Source organism: Eurypyga helias, unplaced genomic scaffold, assembly GCF_000690775.1.
Source record: "Eurypyga helias isolate BGI_N326 unplaced genomic scaffold, ASM69077v1 Scaffold51605, whole genome shotgun sequence".
Classification (NCBI taxonomy): domain Eukaryota; kingdom Metazoa; phylum Chordata; class Aves; order Eurypygiformes; family Eurypygidae; genus Eurypyga; species Eurypyga helias.
Window position 1 is genome coordinate 1 of NW_010250500.1, and position 16,106 is coordinate 16,106.

At 36.7% G+C, this 16,106-nt stretch overlaps 1 protein-coding gene across 1 annotated transcript; it reads right to left on the minus strand.

Annotated features, from left to right (window-relative positions):
- Nucleotides 1-184: 184 nt before the first annotated feature.
- Nucleotides 185-12,446, minus strand: DSG4 (desmoglein 4; the record flags this gene model as incomplete). Its single annotated transcript, XM_010151678.1, has 11 exons — nucleotides 12,399-12,446; nucleotides 5,637-5,672; nucleotides 5,138-5,266; nucleotides 4,285-4,440; nucleotides 3,991-4,138; nucleotides 2,711-2,874; nucleotides 2,325-2,459; nucleotides 1,583-1,768; nucleotides 1,141-1,400; nucleotides 544-686; nucleotides 185-400 (listed from the first exon to the last, which is right to left on the minus strand). Coding segments are annotated over exons 1-11 (1,621 nt in total), but the record flags the coding sequence as incomplete, so codon positions are not given.
- Between the last annotated feature and the right edge of the window lie 3,660 nt (nucleotides 12,447-16,106).

Sequence of the window (16,106 nt, forward strand, 5' to 3'; positions counted from 1 at the left end):
ATATATATATATGCAAATCCAGAGAAACTTATTGGATTCATATGAGCATAAAATCATATTTAAGTGAGATTAGAATAGATTTTAATAACTGTTTTGTTTGTTATTAAAAGGTTATGCTAATCTGTTATCTGCTAAAGACCTAAATACTACTGTTTATTCTGTTATAAAATGTAAGTTAATTTACCATTTAGCGATCTGATAATCCATGTAGTTTGAGGTTCACCATGTATGCTGAATGTAAAGGGGGTAGCATATGTACCACTAGTATCCTTTGCTGTGATAATCACTGATGGAGAGTGCATACATACTTTCCTTAAATTGGTATTAATAGTTGGGCAATTGTCATTGATGTCTTGTATTGAAAGCACAATGGTGCCAGTAGCAGTGTATCGAGGAGTCCCTGTAAAAAGAAGATATTTGTGGTCAGGAGGGAATATTGATACTATAAATAATGCAGTTCAGGAGGGAAAACTAGAAGCAGGAAAAAACATTGAGAGAAATCTGGAACAGAGTTTTGTTTCAGAAAACTTAATCTTTTCTTACCTCTGGTGATAGCCAGAACCTCTGCACTGTACTGCCCACCGTGTATATGAATTGATTCTCGGTCAATAAATTTGTTCAGTATGATTTCACCAGTGTTTTGATTGATTCTCAACCAGGCACCTGGATCACGTCCCATTCTATATCTGTATTTGGTGAAGTAAAAATACTTAGTATTATGTTATGAATATATGTATTACATATTCGTTTTGCAAATAAAATTTGCTTGCTGTTGTAGAGATGCTAACAAATTCCCTATTTGTAGCAAACATTTAAAGAAAAAATAATCTCAGGCTGGGTTAGAAAAAAAGATCTATTCTAACTTATTTAAGTTACACCCTGTTAGAAAAATTTTATTTTCTTTGTCTTGTGCACAAGGCTAAGGAAAGTAGGTCAGGAAACAAAAGCAAACATAGCCTAAAAGCAGGCTGAAAAATATACCATTCAATTGTTGTTATTTTATTGTTAATCTATTAATATTTTTAAGTTGTGTTTTTTTCTTTTTTTTAAAGTATCCTATAAAATACCTATTCATCATGCCATTGAAATCTCAATTAAAAGAATTATTCCATCCAGGGAGTTAAGCAAAACCGAGCTTACAAAAGATCTGATGTCGATACTCCAACGTCCTCACTAATGGCTCTGCATATTCCTATAACAGTATTCACTCTTGTGCTCTCTCGTACAGAAAATACAAATGGAGATTCTTGAAATCTTGGTGGTTCGATGACATTTTTTACTGATACTGTGAGGGGTGTTCCAGTTACTTGGATGTAATGTCCAACAGAGTGGTGGTAGGCAGCTACATTCCTGACACCAATCATCAGTGCATGCTGTTGACGATGTTCATAATTCAATTCCTAAAAGATAATCCACAGAGAACTAGATAATAAATAAACATTCCTTTAAATTTATTTAAGTATTTTCTATTTTAAATTTTTAAATGACAGTGGTTTTACTGCTCTTTTAATTTTATTAATGATTAATTAAAACTATTGTAATATGATTATTTCAAAAGTTGAATCACAGTATTTATCCATACCTTAATTACTCTAAGGATTCCTTGATTTGTAGCTCGATCTGTAACAATTTCAAAACAGTTATCCTCATTACCGGATATAAAGAAAAACTCTGCTAACCAATTGTCTGTAAACTCTTCATCAGCATCCAGAGCTTGTATTCGTAGCAGTTCTGAACTGAGTGCATTTTCTGAAATACTTGCTGAAAACTGCAATGACAGATAAGTACCTATTAACCAACACTAAAATATATAATGTGAGGAAAACATAGCTGACAGCAGAGATTCTTTTAAAGGATGTCTGGCCCACAGTCCATGCTAATTACATAAAAAATCATGTGTCTGGGGTAAATTATGATTCTGGTTGCAGATCTCAAGAGCTGTATCACCTGAAGTACCTGCAGAGGCAGCTTAGAGGAAATGGATTTGTGCTTTCTATAAGAAAAAATCATACAAAGATTGGGTTAATCTGCATTATCTGGTTGTACTGCATGGGTCTGGACACCTGCATGACTGGATTTCTGTGAACACAGAGAAGTCAGTGTCAGGATTGCCTTCTTTGAATACAAAATAATTATGTCTATGTCACCAGGACTGGTGTGCAAACAATAGATTGGATTTTGAGCATGCTTTGAGGAAACAATCCTGTTAATCCAGTGGACCATTCAAATGTGAAGGTGCCGTATGGGTTAGTAAGGGCTCTGTTATCAACTGGGTTTGGAACAGGGTTCAAACAGTGATGTTGGTTTTGGTACTGAAAACTTACAGAGCTTTGAGCAAGAGTTGGGAAGTTGTCATTGACATCAATGACTTTAATGTTACAGCTACAAACGGATGATATTCCATCTGCAGCGCCATCCCGGTCTGATGCCTTCACAACAAGGGTGTAGCTACTGTGTTGCTGTCACAGAAAGAGAAATGAGTGTGTTAAAAGGACCACTTGTAGATCTTAAGTGTTATAAATACTCATATCTTGCTACTATTTCTTAATGCAGGAATTTGCCTTAGGCATTTTATTGTAACATATAGAAAAAATAAATTCATCCCTTAATTTTTGTAAAAACCACAACCTTTCACCTTTTTTTTCCCCACTTTCATAACATATACACAACACAACATCAAATTATTTAACTTTGAAAAGGGAAATGTTACCTCTCTGTCAAGAATATTTGCAAGATGGAGTTCTCCAGAATTTTTATTCATAACAAACATGGGTGGACCTGAAGGGTCCTGACTCTCTATCTTGAAGGCAATTTTAGAATTCAAGTGATTAGGTTCATCTGCATCTGTGGCAATTATTTTCATCACCATTGTGTCTAAAAATAAAAAATAATAATTAAAACAACAAATCAGACAATCTTTTGGTTTTTTTTTTCATAGAGATAATGCTAAATCTTGGTGTATAAAAATGATAGAATTTTATCATCAAAATTTACAAAGAAAAACAAAGTTTAATTTTGTAGTACTGATTCTGACTGTTAATGACTTTAAAATGCATTAAAAATTAAGGTCAGATGGAATAATGGTTTCAAATTTTCACAGAACTTCTTTAAGTCACCATTGGAACAGTGCCAAAACTGTAAGTACTGAGCTTTTATTTATTAATGTAAGAAATCACAATTTCTAGTGAGACTTTCTAGAAATAGAAAATGAGCGTTAGGCACGATTGCCTTGGTGCTATTTCCTAGAATCATAGAATCAAAGAATCAGAGAAACATGAATACTTTGGGTTGGAAAGGACTTTAAGGATCGTATCTTTCCAGTCCCCTGCCATGGGCAGGGCCACCTTCCACTAGACCAGGTGGCTCAAAGCCTCTTCCAGCCTGGCCTTGAACAATTCCAGGGATGGGGCATCCACAGCTTCTCTGGGCAATCTGTTCCAGTGCCTCATCACCCTCTCCATGAAGAATTTCTTCCGTATATGTATTTGCATGTAGAATGTTGATTGATGTACTTTTAGTAAAAATAACCACTTTAGTGGTTTAAGTAAGGGTTTATTTAGTAATATTGTACTGCAATACTCAGGCTACAAATACAAAGATTTGAAGTAGAAAAAAATGCGAAAAAATATTTTACATACACTTGAAATAAGTGTAGGTGCAATGTTAATTTTTTTCATGAAAAGGAATAAAATGTTTTCTTTTAACTTTTCACACATGGAAGAATTTGCACGTTGGTATGGTTAGAAACTAGAACATTCAGGGTTCATTTATGGGAGAAAAGGGGGAAGGAACCATCACTGCTTAATTTTAGGCAATGAGGTCAGGCACCATCTCAAATACTTGGAGAAGCATCTGCCACTCCTTCCTCTGCAGCAGCCCTGACCAATATGTGTCATTGCCTAAGAAAAAGTAGAATGAGCTCCCTATGTTTATATTAATGGTATTCTGGGAGCTCCAGTAACTATACTGTAAGAAGCATGACATACTTACTGTCCATACTGCTTTCTTCAACAGATCCTGTAAATACAGGTTGTTGAAATACAGGAGCGTTATCATTTATATCCAGAACTTTTACTCGAAGTTCAAGTGGTGTTTCCAAATCTAGACCCGTCACTGAGTGCTTAGCATAGCAACGTATCTAGATAAAGAGATTTACTTGTTTTAAAACCAAAAGTGAAGTATGAAAAGTAACAATCCAAAACAACTGAATTTGTCTCCTTCTGCTCTCCCTGCCCCACCCTGGATCCATCATTATAAAGGTCAAAGGAAAAGGGGAGTACTTACAAGAAATACTGGGGTTATTTCCCTATCCACTATTGATGTTATATTAATTTCTCCTGTTCTTGGGTTAATAACAAATATTCCATAGGGGGGTTGATCAATTCCAACTCCAGTGATGCTGTATGTGATTGGATGGTTTTCTTCACAATCTGATCGGATCTACAATAATAGATAACAATAATTGATGCCAGTTTACTGAGGACAACTGCAGAACTTTTTTTCCTATTTATAGTTCCTGTAAAAAATTCTAATATAATTTCAGTTTCTCAACCACTTATCACAAGGTTCAAATGGCAGAACAAATGGAAGACTCCTCTACAAAACAGTCAGCCTGGAGATCTATTTCCCTTCAAGTGCTGGACAGCCTTTCTATTTCTCTTAAATCTAGCAGGGAAGCAGGGAGGGAAAGTTCCAAGAGTATTACACTGCAGCCGGACCTCAGTAGGTGTACGGTCATGGTGAGAGGACAGGAGGACCTCTTTTTTGCACTGCTGCTGACAGAAGTCATGCACTATCCTTGAAAGGGGCACGGGTTTCTCAAAGTGAGAGAGAAAAGAAAAATATCATGGTCTGGTACACAGATGTGGAACACAAAGAGACTATGGCTGGAACTGTCCAGGAAGTAGACTGATGACAATGATCTAGGAAGCCTTTGGTCAATCCTCAGCAGCTGTGTAGGTTCACCTCATGAGACTGTCTCAGCAGAGCTGGAAATATTACATCATCTTTCTTTTATTCTGCATTTCTTGCTTCGGCTACTCTAAGCAAATACACTTACAAATTTCTCCACTTTTATCATCCTGTCTTCAGAAAAACCTCCTTGTCAATGAACATTTTTGGTTTTCTTTCTACTTACTTTGGCAATTGGATTCCTCTTGGAATTATCCTCTCCTTCTCTACAAGCTGCAGCAAATTTGATCCATTCGCGTTTTTGTCTTCTGAAAGTTTTCCATCTTGCCATTCCATTTTCATCCCATTCTTTTACCTTTGACAGAGTTCCAATATTATATGACCATTAACCTCAATCCATTTTAAATTAATACAGACATTTAGAATTTCCAACAAGGAGAAAAGAAATTGTATAGGTCATGTGCTTTTTTGTATGTCTACAAGTCCCAGATTCTGAGTGTACATGTTTACTTAAAAAATAGTCCTGTGTATGAGATACTCTTTTCAGTTCAGTAGAACTTCTCTTGAGAGGCTGAGCAGGTTATTACCTGTAACTGTTTGATATTTAAATACGTTTTTAATGTTCAAGTTCATCAATGCCTTAGTTAAGTATTTTCCATTTCATTTTTGCATCAGTACCTTTCATTTGATCAGAAAATAAGTTTCTAAAGAAATATGTATGTTACCTTTACATGAAATCCTGTGCTGAAATCCAAGAGTACCTGCAAGAACAATAAGATTGGCATGTAAAAATGCAGGGCAAAATGCAGTAAGCAAAACCCAACTGCCATGCACTGCTATACTGCTGGGCTGGAGCAGTACTTTTTCTTAAATCTATTGTAATAGCCTAACTAGGCAGTAGCTACAGAATTTCCATAAATGACTGTGCAATTAATTTTTTTTTCCTATATCCATCACTTGGATTCCTTGGCAGTTAACACATTCAAAATTAATTCTGTCTCTCAAGAAAGAACTTTGAGTTTAAATGGACATGCCATAGCAAATTTCAAGTTATACCTACATCAAAATACAGCTTTTACAGAGATTTTTAGTTTGCAATACCTCGGCTGAACAGAGAAGTGCTTTCAAGAGTTGTTATTAAAAACTGTGTCAAGGAAACCAGAGAAGGAGTATTTATTTATTCTAAAGAATTTATTATTTGTTTTTTCCTATTTAGAAAGTCCACAGTAGACCTGGAATACTTAACTATGTACTTCAACCAAAAAGAATGAAGATGTTTTTCTGAAACGTCCCGCTGAGGTTGAAGAGATTGAATGAAAGATGGACAGCCAACTGCAGTCATCAGGCAGATTTCCCTTGGGTGCAGTGAGCTTTGATTTGAGGTCTGATTATGCAACCAAAGTCTCGAGTAAATAAAGGTGGCAGGATCAGATGCAACATATAATTTATTTAAAATGAAAATTAAAATAATAGGGAATCCTCAGTTTGACGATTACCACAATATAAAAGAAGGCACAGTTTAATTGACCTTGTTCCTAAATAAGGTATGAAAATGGAGTCCACTTGGTGAATGTACTGCTTCAGAGCATCTCTTTAGGGTTTAGGACCTTCCTCTGCTCTCTTCAGATGACAAAGGGTGAAGAATATGGTTTTTGCAGGACTGGATGCTTGTTTCATTCATTGGGAGAAACAAAATATCCACGTGACTCAGAAAGTGTTGCAGAGTTTCTCTTTCTCACCAAATGTGGTTAATAGCTGTAGTTATCAATTTTCCACTTTCTTTATAATTTCACAGTACTGTTGAATACCCTTTTTTTTCTTTGCCTGACATGTTTTATCTGGTGCATTTTATGTCAGGTATACCTGAATAAAATCTGTGGCAGTGTTTTATCTATGGTAGCTTTACCTCATGGGACTTTCCTCACATAGATTTATTGCATTGTTATGTCAATGCTGGAAGATGGGCACAGACTTTTTTCTACCTATTTAATGTAAAAACAACTTCTTACATGCAACAGATTAAGGAACAGAAACTTCATCCTCTTTCCTATCTCTTCCCCCTTTTCCCCATTTACTTATATACCTTAAGAGGTCCACCATCTGTCATTTATAAAACAATGTCTCCAATGGTCTTGCCCAGAACATTCTCTGAGACCCTGGCACATAATGGCTGCCCTAATCTGTTTCTGAATGAAGGAATTTAGACTGCGACTTTGCCCATTTGCTGTGCATATACCTTGAAATTTATTAGACAATTCGTGAAGCAAGGATTAGTTTCCTTGTTTCTTTGAGCAAGCTATTGACATAAGTGGTTATAAAAAGTATTCTGCAGGAAGATCATTGCAACATGTTCATGTTGTGCTAAAAGCATCAATACATCTTTTAATCCTAGTTTATGTCTTGGTGGCTATTTAAATCTTCTGACGCAGAATGGGGTTCAAATTCATGTGCAGCCATTAGTCATCTCAGAGAAGAGACAATAGCAGACTTCGTTTAAACTGTGGGTTTTTTCCACCCCAGTGGGAAAAACTTTTATGCTTCCAGTGGGAGCATAGACCGATCCTTTTGTAATCCACCTTGAAGCTTGGGGAAACATGGGAGAGTGGAAGGGGCAGATTACACCCTCACCAGAGAATCTGAGTTATGAAGTCCACCAGAAATAGAACTAAGTCTCTTATCAGTTGATCCCACCAGCAGAGTAGAGCAGAGCTGCCTTTGGTGAGTACAGTTGAAATCTTCTCCACCCTTAGGCTGAAATCCCTTCTGGCATGCAGGCAATTGTCTTGACCCAGAAAAGTATGGGTATACACCTCCCAGTGCAATGTTAGTGAATCTTGTCTACTCTGCATCTTGTGGCCTATTCTGTTATTTAACAGTGAAACTTAGATCTCACATCCAGCCACATCACTCATACTCAGCAGGCCTAACAAAAACTGTGTTGAGTATCTCTGAAATAAGAATTATGGCTGTAAAGGATTCTGTTTTTTAAGGACAACAACATTCATAAAACACTTGATTTCAGCCTATAAGGAGTTCTGTCTTCAAGCAGTGAAGAATATACATTTTACACTGGAATGTTCTCCTTTGTTTTTGACTACCAATAATGGGAACATCAGGAATTTGTTCATCAGTAATGATGGGGATTGTAAATTTAGTCCCTGTATTTCCACACTTGTCTGGTGCTAACTAAGGAAAATCCTATTCTGCTACGTGTTGCTAATGGAAGATCTTGAAAGAAGTCTTGATGGTTTACAATCCAGAGTCCTTAGTACAGTTTGTGATATTATTTGAAAGGGCTGATCCAGTGAACTTGATGTGTGCATTTGGTATGTCTCCCTCCATTACTGTTGTGTTATAGGAAGAAGGGAGGCAGACACCAGACAAAATTGTCTCGTTCACCAGCTAAACCTCAACAATTCTGGAGTGACATCTATCAAACTTGATCCAGGGGTAGAGTTTCTTCTGCCTCCCCAGATAATATTTTCCAGTTCTCCACTATCACCAACAGTTAGAAGTATCCCCCTACACCAGTTATCTATTTCTAACGCCCCTCTGCAATGCAAGCCCTTTTTTTCCCGTGCTGTTTCCTGCAGAGAAGTACTGTCGCATAGCAGTTTACTCCAAAATGCTTCTAGGTAGTGAATGAATTACCTTTCCAAAGTAGTGTATGAGTACAGTACTTTCCATAGATTCAGTGATTAACAATAATTAAAGCAATAGGAGCCACTGGAAAGTGAGGGACGCATTCTGAGCACCTTGGTGTAGGCAAGCGGATCAAGAATGATATCAAGATTTGATATCCTGTTTGTCTCCAAGACACTGTGAAAAAGTGGAAACCACAGAGAAGCTAAAGGCTCATTGCACAAGTGATTTCTCATTTGGGTTGGGAGAGATGCAGGCAGCAAACACGTTTATGGTGACTGGCATTTGCACAGTGGCCTGTCTGAAAGCTTATCTTTTATTGTAATGACAGAGATCCTGAGCCTTGTGTCCAAAATGACACCCAGGAGTCCCACTGGAGTTATTCTGGATTTATTCTGATGTAACTGGGAACAGAATTAGCCCCATAGGATACGTATGGTTCTTTGCACCTTCAAAGCAATTTAAAAACAAGAATTAACTAATCATTAATTGACTGCCAAGCAATATTATACGCAATTATGGAATCCTCCCTCCTCCACCTACTCAAATCTAAATGACTGAACACTCCTTTAACATCTTCCCAGCATTATTCATATTGGATCTGCTTCTCTTCTTTGAAGTCAACAGCGGTATTGTTATTGGCCTAGATGGGAGGAGTACTGAGAACTCACACATATTACATTAGTCATCAGGGTGCCATGGCAGCTCTGGTTGTGTCAGCGTTTTGGGACTTTTATGTCTTTCTTACTCAGCCAAAGCTCTGACTAGTAAAGGGTTGAAATTATGAATCCTTGACTTTATTCATTCTGCATCCCTTTAAAAAATGATAAATCCGTGCATATGAAATAATAATAACCAGAACTGAAACATAAGACAGACACTCATATTTTAAAAAGAAGAAATTTGATCACTTTTAAATTGAAACTTGAATGTGTTTTTATCTATAATTTTAATTTGCATTGTTCACTAATGAATGTGTTTCTTCCAATTTAAAGGGGAAGAACCATTTTTCTGGCATTTTGTTTTCTAATTCTATGGAAGTCAGGTGATTCTATTGCTTCCTGTCTTAGCAACTGACGTCAATATTTTGTATTGCATCCAGATAGAGAATCCATTGCTATTTCAGTAGAAGTATGACAACACTCATGTCAGTCAGAAGCATATATACCAAACTCTTATTTCTTTTAAAATATGTTTATTTAAAGAACTGACCACTTCGGAAAAGTTTCCACTTTGGGAAAGTTTCCACTGAAATTGTTTCTATTCCATTGAGTCATACAGAAATAAAGAATTTCCATACAGTAACTGAGCTTAAGCTTTAGAAAAATGAACAGAAAAGTAATTTCATTATATGCCATTATCAATCATATTTGAGTTTTTCAAATTAGCCATGCTAAGTCTCCTCAGTAAATTTCGTCAATAAAACCTGAATTCTAATTTGTCTTAGAGTGCTCTAGCTGCAAATACACATTTGCTTAGGGGCCATTTTTACTTAGGAATGTAAAACTGCAGAACCTAATATTAGGTGATGATTTCTGGATGCGGAATTGCTTTAATTTCTATTTCTACAAAAAAATTATTTGGCAGAAGAGCCTGCAGGTTCCTGGCTACATCCTGGCAGATGTTTTGGATGCATATGCAAGGAGACGATTTGGACCCTTGATACCTTTATGTGCAACCAAGTAATGAGTAGGAGGTATAACCATAGCCTAACAACTGGTGGGGAAAAAAAAAAAAAGCATAGATAACACATGGGAAAATGTAGCCAGACAAAAGTGCGTATAAGAGATGTGGTGAATTTAAAATTATTAGCTGTCACATGATAGCTGGCAGGAGAAGAGTCATGCCTGATCAAACAGGTTATTTCCATAAAACGTGTCTGTGCAAGTATCACAAAGAGAACTCCCTTACTCATGAGAATAATGTCTTTGAAGTCACGTGAGCAAGGGTTGCAGAATCAGTCCCACCAATGGTGAAATGCATATAGAAAATTTTTAGTTTCAGGGCTGGTAAATTTTCTTTTTTTGAAAGTGTAGTAGTGTACTAAAACACCTATAACCCAACAGCAATTTTGTTTGACACAACTTATTAACAATATACTAAGCAGACACACCATTCAGACAGGTGATTTTCATCAAAGATTGATCAGGCTGAAAACCAAGGGTTTCTCAGAATACACTAAATTTCAATACATAATTTATAATATATTTAATATCTATGGTTTGTCTGTCAGCTTTCTGTAAAGAGCTGAAAGTTGCTATTAAACTGCACAGGCCACCATGAACACTGCTGTGCAGAAGAACACATAATAAGAACAACAATTGTTTCCTCTGGATAGTAAAATTTCAAATATTTGATAGTCATCAAAACATAATGGCAGATTTTACAATTGTTCCTTTTTATTGACCCAACACATATCCTTCATCAGTCACAACTGTAACGATAATATACTGAAAGAATGAAAATTACTTCAGAGTTGCCAAGAAGCAAACCAGTAAAATTTCTTTTGAATAGACAGATCTCAGATACACTACAGTCAGCTTGTTTTGAACTTCAACACATCAGGAGTATGCATCACCAGCTAACAGAGTAAAACGAATAGTCACTAATGCTACACAAAAATCTAAAAGGGTTAGTATGATATCCAATTTGCCAATCTCAGAGACCTCTGCGCTGCATTAAACAGGCACAAACTCATCCGAACCGTAACTTGCTTTTGCCAGGTTTTGTCGTCGTTTGCTTGGCAGCTGCCCTGTGTTGGTAAGTTCTACTTTACTGACCGCAGAGCTGTCATCTAAAATTAATGGGTTATCTTTTCAAAGTAAGTCTTAGGATTTCATATTCTATAACAACAAACACTTTTCCCCTGTCTATAATATTTCTAAAGTGATCAGTAGCAAGAAGTTTACAAATATTTACAGTTATTAATACATTGTGTAAAATGAAAGTCACAGAAGGATATAACTATAATAGAAATTCTACTCTCTTCAATCTTCGGCGCCTTAAACCTCTAAGTAATTTTAGAAAAGCAGCACAAAGGAGTAAAAATAATCCACACAAAAATCACATTGCAGGAGTACAAGGGCCTCCATAATTCTTTTAAGTCCTTTCTGGATAATTTTCGTGCCTTGATGAACAATTGCACAATTATGCACAACTTTCTTTTTACGGTGAGAAAAACAAACCCGAAGATCGACACCTCCATCATGCCTTCATTTGCTCAGCACATGACGGCTCAGACAGTAATGCACTACAAGATGGGAATTCTTTGTACTGTGAAATAATAGGCCAAGACTTAATTTTTGCTCAGCTAAGGTCTACACTGAATTTCACGTTTTTCTTTTAAACATAGCTATAGGAATCGGTCAGCTCTGAAGCACTCTTGCTAATCAGTTTGGAAAAAAAAGATTTGCTTTTCATATTCTCCTAATTATTATTAATAATAATAATAACAATAATAAAATAGACATTGAACCAAATAATATCCTGTCAAGTACTAGGATTTTTGTAATAATAAGATTTTTATTGGTAACAGTGACTCCTTAAATAGTAGCCATAGACAACATTAATCTGAAAAGGCATGCATTAAGCATAAAGTCACATATTTCATCCACAGACTCCAGAAAGTCATAATGAAAAAAAACATTTGTCAGCATTTAATCAAAAATTAAATTATTTGTACACAACCTTCAGAAGTGCAGTTAAAATTAAACACAGCTTTATTTTTCATGCTAAACTTCACGAGATTTTTTTGGGAGCGTAGTTTACACTGTAAAATGTAATGCTGTGCTGAGCAACTGGCATAATCATAGAGTTTACAAATATTGTTTAAAAATCTGACTTACCAATAAAAGGAACAGAAAAGCAGCCGTTCGGTGAGGGAGCCAATCCATGGCATCTGCCTTCTCGGATACAAGTCCAACTGAGTTATGGTTACAAGCCCGTTCCTTTTCCCCCCCCCCCCCCCCAACTCTGGTGTCTATTTAAAAAGACACTCAGTAGATGTCCTTACACTCAGCCCTTCAAGGTGTCTCTACCTCCCTCTGAGGGAAGCACTGAAGATGCTGTATAACAGAGTGTCTTTCCCCACCCCAAAATCCTGGGCTGGTCTCACCTGAAATGCTTGACAACATCATTATTGCTTGCAGGTAAAAGCTAAGAGACACACCTTAATTCTTATTGCACTGAAACCCTTTGTTGGATATGAAAAGGTACGTTTTAAAAACAGAAGGCAAGCTTTGCTGGGAAGATACGGAGTGATTTATAAATTACTCACAACATAAGGAATCATTAAAATGGTAACTTATCATTGCTTTTAATGCAATCACCAGTTCTCTCCTTACACCAAGTATAATAGAAGGGCTTAATGAATATTGCTGTAAAGAATAAGAACGTTAAGAAATGATTAGTTTGAGCTAAAATAAGTCCATTTGTTTACTTCCAGGCATGAAGAAGTCAGTTCCATGCACATTGTTTACAGAAGAGCAGCATTCAGAGCAGAATGGGGTTGTCATTAAAGAGGTAATATATTAATTTGGGGGGGAAAAAAAAGTGTTTTATTCTTTAGACCACAAGAACATCTGTAGCAGAGGAAGGAGAATTTCTGCTTTCACTAACTGCAAAGCTCCCTCGTGTCATCCCTTTCCCTTCCAATGGGTTGTGCTCTCGCTGACATGGTGGAGAGGGAGATGTACACATGTCCGGTGCCAGAGAAACTAGAGAGCTGCTTAAAACAACAGCAAAGGGAGGATGTGCTGCACAGCTCACTTTTGGCCTCAATTTGGATGGCAAGAGCACAAATAGGTGAGGAATCAAAGGGGATTCTCCACTTCTCTCAGTGCTAGGTCCCTCCATTCTGGAGCAGAGGCAGTGTAGGTCCCTCCTTGCATCCTTGGGACACCTAGACCACACCATAATGGACAAGAAAAAGATTGAGTTTCTGCTCTGCCACTGAACCTGGGAGGAGGGTGCATGCTTCATCACTGAAAGTGGAATAAAACTGGTAGGCTCCTGAGCCTGCTAAGCCCACCACAGTACCGGGCATCTCCCAGGACTGAACTCAAGCTGGGAAAAGAGGGCTCAGCACCTCTGAGGTTACTCAGCACCTCCTGGGATGAGGCCGCATGCTCCTGCTGGGTAAGCAGCTTTGCAGCATGCTGTGCCTACACGCCGCTTAGCATGGGTGGTTTGCTGCCTTGCAGCTGGCTGGGGCTGCCACAGCCAGTCATGCATATCCCTGCTGTCACTCAGCTTTCGGGACTGAGCTCGACATGCCCAGTAGTGCGTCAGTGAGGCAAACAGGGACGGACTATGTTAATGGATCATCTCTAGATATTTTCCTGGTCTGAAAAATTTTAAACAATCTGAAATTTGCTTTTGGAGTAAGTAAAAATAAAAACTTATTTGTTGCACATGTAAAATATGCATAATCTTTTATGAACCAAAGTATCTTCTTGCAGAACTTTTGCTTAATCAAATATTCCAAAAGATGCCAATTTTAAGACGCTTTTCTCTCTAGATTTTTCAAATGTTTTGTTTGGAGGGTTTATTTTTTATTTTTGCAGACTTTTAAATGTTATTTTTGTATGTTTTTTAGGGTATTATACCATGCTGATATCATCATTACTGCAGTAAACATGTGAATTATCCATATTACTAATGCAATTTTCAGTAGTTGAAGTAGGCCAGTATTCTGGCATTTGTGAGTTAGTTCTATACTTTCTATGTAGAGGAAATGCATAGAATAAGAGTAAACATGGCTTCAGAACGAGTAGTTCTCAAACTTCTCTACAGACCTTCAGAGAGTTGGGTCAGTAGACTATTTTTGGAGTATTCTTGAAAGAAGATTGATAAAACTTATTTCAGTTATCAAGAAGTCACTACATGTGAAAGCTATATAGGAGTCTTGATAAGAAAACAAAACAGGTTGAAAGTATCACTCAAAACTACTCCTGGCAGTTCTGAATTTCCATTTTGACCACTGGATAGAAGTTATTTCTTGCAAATGTAAAATATGCATGCTCTTTTATGGTCCAAAATACATCAATTTTGTTGTGTCGACTATTTTATTATAAAAGAAGGTAATTTGATCTATGAAAGATGATAAAATGCCCCAAACAACAATAGTAGTCCCAGCAAAAGTGAAAGCACATTATTTCAAATGGGATTTTAAAACAAACTTTCAAAAATATAATGTTTAAACTTTCAAAAATATAATGTGAACATTAGTAATGAACAAAAAAAAGAGTTTAAACAAAAATGACTGAAAAAGGTACAGTAGTTTGATCTAGCTTGAAGAAGAAATTCCAAACCACTGACCATTACCCTTTGGGATATCTGGAAATAATAAGATAGAATTAGTGGCATCCACTTAACAGTCATTTTGTGATCTTGGCACTTTTCTCTCCTTTACATACTATATGAAGATTTTTGTGTTTGGGTTTTTTTTTTCTTTTCTTCTCTTACCCTTGTTAGCAACTCACTGATCTGCAGAGGAAAGAGTTGTGGATCATTGTGTAAACAGAGCTTTATAATTCAAAATACAATTGGCATATAATGCAGTTAATTAAATTTCACTTTTCTTTTCATGGAAAGATTTTTCAAAAATATTTTTCTGTCTAAAAATTCAACCAGTCACCTACTGATATTGCAGAGTCCAGTTTCTAGTGACTTCCATTTGTGCAAGGTAACTAGCTTGTTTGAGTGCATCAGAAAGCAGCCTTTTGCTATTGTAGTGGTCTCATTACTTTTGAAACACTGTTCTTCAATAATTTTTTAAAATTAGATGTATGGTTTTAAGTGTCCAAGACTGCATCATCAGGCCAAGCCCATAGCTGATTTCAAATCTTCCTGAACATTTCACAGGAAAAAGTTTAGTCCTGCATCCTTCTTGGCACAGTCCCCAGTATGACTTACTTCTGCTCCTGTTGTGGGGTCCATACAGGTGTCTTTTGCCTCAGATCAGCAACAAGCAAATCTCCCAATTAAGGGTCAGTTGCTGGCCTCACTGGGTCAGCACTCACACAGTGCCTTTCTGAATTTCAAAATAAATAAATACGCTCCACACTGAGAAAGACTGCTTTACTTCCTGCCGATATTATTTTCATACTCAAAGATGTTGGAGAGCCATTATTTTTTTATATTTCCTGTGAAGCACAATATGCAGGAGCAAAAAAAGAGCTTTATGGAACCTAGAAAAATAACCTGGATATATTAAAAAAATGACATGATGGAGAGTAATAAATACTTTCACTAAAGAAAAGCTAGGGATATTTGTGTATTCTGGTAAAATATTTTGATATTCTGAGAACAATTTAGGTAATATACTAGGGTAACCCTTCTATGAAGTGGCCTGGTCTCTTGGACACAAAGGTTCATTTTTTGTCTCAGAATCTGTAAGATGTCCAGTGAGAGGGAGACATTCATAAAAGTGAGTGGTGTAAGATACATATAAAAGCACCGATAACAGTAAGACAATGCTGCTCTCTGTATGTATCTGTAATCCCAAGTACAAGTACAGGCTGAGTGGATGGTGGATAGAGAGCAGCCCTGAG